The 2,718-nt window shown below is 44.1% G+C and overlaps 1 protein-coding gene across 1 annotated transcript in view; it reads left to right on the top strand.

Annotated features, from left to right (window-relative positions):
* Positions 1-2,590: 2,590 nt before the first annotated feature.
* The window catches only part of LOC117173542 (ribonuclease H1-like), an 866-nt gene continuing 738 nt past the window's right edge, over positions 2,591-2,718 (top strand). Inside the window, exon 1 of the mRNA XM_033362181.1 lies at positions 2,591-2,648. Within this exon, the coding sequence (XP_033218072.1) occupies positions 2,591-2,648 (58 nt within the window). The remainder of the gene's footprint in view (positions 2,649-2,718) is intronic.

Raw genomic sequence — 2,718 nt, 5'->3', positions numbered from 1 at the left:
ACAATCAAAATCAATTCCATTGGTACAATCAACAGAATCCAAATTCTTTTAATCAACCCCGGTGGCCTCCTCGGCAAGGTAATTCTAGGTCAAGTTCACCGGGCTTTTCTTCTAAGTCAGTTTCAGATTCTTTAAACTCAATTCTGACTCGTCGAGTCGATCCAGCGACGAGTCCAAAGCCTCAGAAACGCCCGACAATGAAAATTCTGGAGGAAGTCGAAGGATCTACTATACCAAAACCTTCTTAGAGGAATCTCCAGTTATTAAGAAGTCTGCACCCCAATTTCGCCATCCAGATACCACCCTTTTTGTGGATCCTGGCTCAAGAGTAAATCTCCTCAAGCTGTGCGCTATATGTGGCGAGTTTGAAGTAGAGTCTAGCGATTTCATTCCCATTTACGGAATAACGGAGCATCCAGTAGGTACATTGGGAACTATCAATGTCACCCTGGGAAAGGTTCAGGTGGAATTCCATGTGGTGAATAATTGTTTCCCAATAGCTTCGGATGTTAGGCCTTATCTGCGGCAAGAGCAGGCTCAATTCTCTTTTTGACATAACACCCTAGTTACTGCCTCAGAACCTATTTCTCCTAGCTACTTTATAGATATCTCGGAGGGTTATTTACCTAGAGTTAAAACCCGAGAAGGATTATATATCGGAGAGGCAGCTGTTAAGAAAAAAAACGAAAAATCTCGAGTATTAGCTATAAACACTACCGATACGGACATCGCAATTGAAATTCCGCCACAGGAAATCATACCATTCGAATATTACTCCTTCCAGGACGAGGAGAGCTCGGAATCTGAGATACAGGATTTTTTGACAAATTCGCCCCTTGATTCAGATTCTTCTAGCGTGACCCGTGCCGAACGGCTACTAAAGAGCCTGCGTATATCCCATTTAAACCCAGAGGAGCAGGAGTATGTAACTCGATGGGTAGAGGATTTCGAAGATGTTTTTCATGTCAATGGAGAGCCCCTCACTGCTACTCACTTGGTTCAGCATAGGGAGCCTACGATCGATGACGAGATCATCAAAGAAAGTCATATCGTCATTCTCCCCACGATACTAAGGAAATACTTCTAGCAACGGAGAAACAGCGCAGAATGGGAATTATCGGGCATCCCAAGTCGCCCTGTAACTCCCCTTTACTATTAATTCCGAAAAAAATGGACGGTTCCGGAGAGAGAAAATTTAGAATCGTCATTGACTACCGGGAGCTTAATGAAAAAGTAATTGTGGACGGCTATCCATTACCCAATATAACGGACATTTGGATCAGTTTGGTAATGCTCAGTACTATTCGGTACTTGATCTAGCCAGTGGATACCACCAAGTGGAAACCCACCCCGATCACCGTGCTAAGACGGCTTTTTCAACCCCGCGAGGTCACTTTGAATATCTGCGAATGCCTATGGGTATCAAGAATGCCCCCGCAACCTTTCAAAGACTGATGGACACGGTGCTTGAAGGGTATGCACGAGACTGAGGTCTTCGAGTATCTGGCTGACATCGTTGTCTATTAAGAAATCCGCGAAGAACATAATATTAAAACTAGACGTCTTCTCTCTCGATTACGCAACGCTAACCTTAAACTACAGCCTGATAAGTATGACTTCCTACGAACGGAGGTCGCTTATTTAGGACAAATTATTACTGGGAAGGAAGTTAAGCCAAACCCAGCTGAAATAAATGCCATAAAAAACTAACCTCATTCTAAAAAGGTTCGGTCTATTAGGCAGTTCCTTGGACTTACGGGTTATTACCCAACGTTCCATCCAGGATTATGCTAAGATTTAAACATCTTTAGCCGAACTTCTTAAGAAAAACGAAGAATGGAAATGGGGACCCGAGCAAGAACAAAGTTTTCAAACCTTGAGGGAATATCTGTGTAAAGAACCAATTCTGCAGTACCCAGATTTTTCGAAACCGTTCAAACTCACAAACGATGCCTCGAACTACGCTATAGGCGCAAAATTACATAACGAATCCGGGATCAAGGTTAATGCGTTGGCGGCGCCTTCGCCTAAAAGATTACCAGATAATATATGAGTACAAGAAGGGTAATCTTATTCGAGGAGTGGAAGCCTTATCCGGAAACCCGGAGGGTTGGGAAGAGTTACCTGAAACTAGCGACCCGGAAAAGGAATCCAAAAACGAGTCTAGCAATCCTAAAAAGGACAAAGCTACCGTTCGTGCCTTTTTCATCTATGATAGATCTCAAAAGGCATTACCAATAACTCGTTTACAAGGAATCCTTCCCGAATCCGGGAAGCCAGTAGACAACGACTCTGCTACTAAAGCCTTTCCAAGGACACAAAGGTCCTTATCGGAAAGGGTTGCTGGAGGCAGGCGGTCAGTTCTGGCAAAAACAGCTACTTCTACGTCGAAAATCTTGAAAAGACCTGCTGTATCCTCCACGGTCAGGAGAACCTCGCAGTTGAGTCAGAATCCAAAGGGCTCTGATAACGCGATTCACTCTTCCAAGGAATCAGAGGTCCTAACTGAGGTATCGAAAGAGCTAGTGACCGCACTTCCCAAGTTTCAGCCTACGACCTAAAAGGTCAGGAGTAGATGAAGGCCCCCGAAATGACACCCCCGTCGGAATCGGATGAGTCTTATCGGCCTGCCGTTAAGACTGTACAAGGTTCGAATATAAACCAAAGCACTGTAGCTTCAAGACTAAAAAAACGAAAAGCTCATGTACGATAAAAACT

The sequence above is a fragment of the Belonocnema kinseyi genome, chromosome 5 (assembly GCF_010883055.1).
Source record: "Belonocnema kinseyi isolate 2016_QV_RU_SX_M_011 chromosome 5, B_treatae_v1, whole genome shotgun sequence".
NCBI lineage: Eukaryota > Metazoa > Arthropoda > Insecta > Hymenoptera > Cynipidae > Belonocnema > Belonocnema kinseyi.
This window is presented reverse-complemented; position numbering and strand designations above follow the sequence as displayed.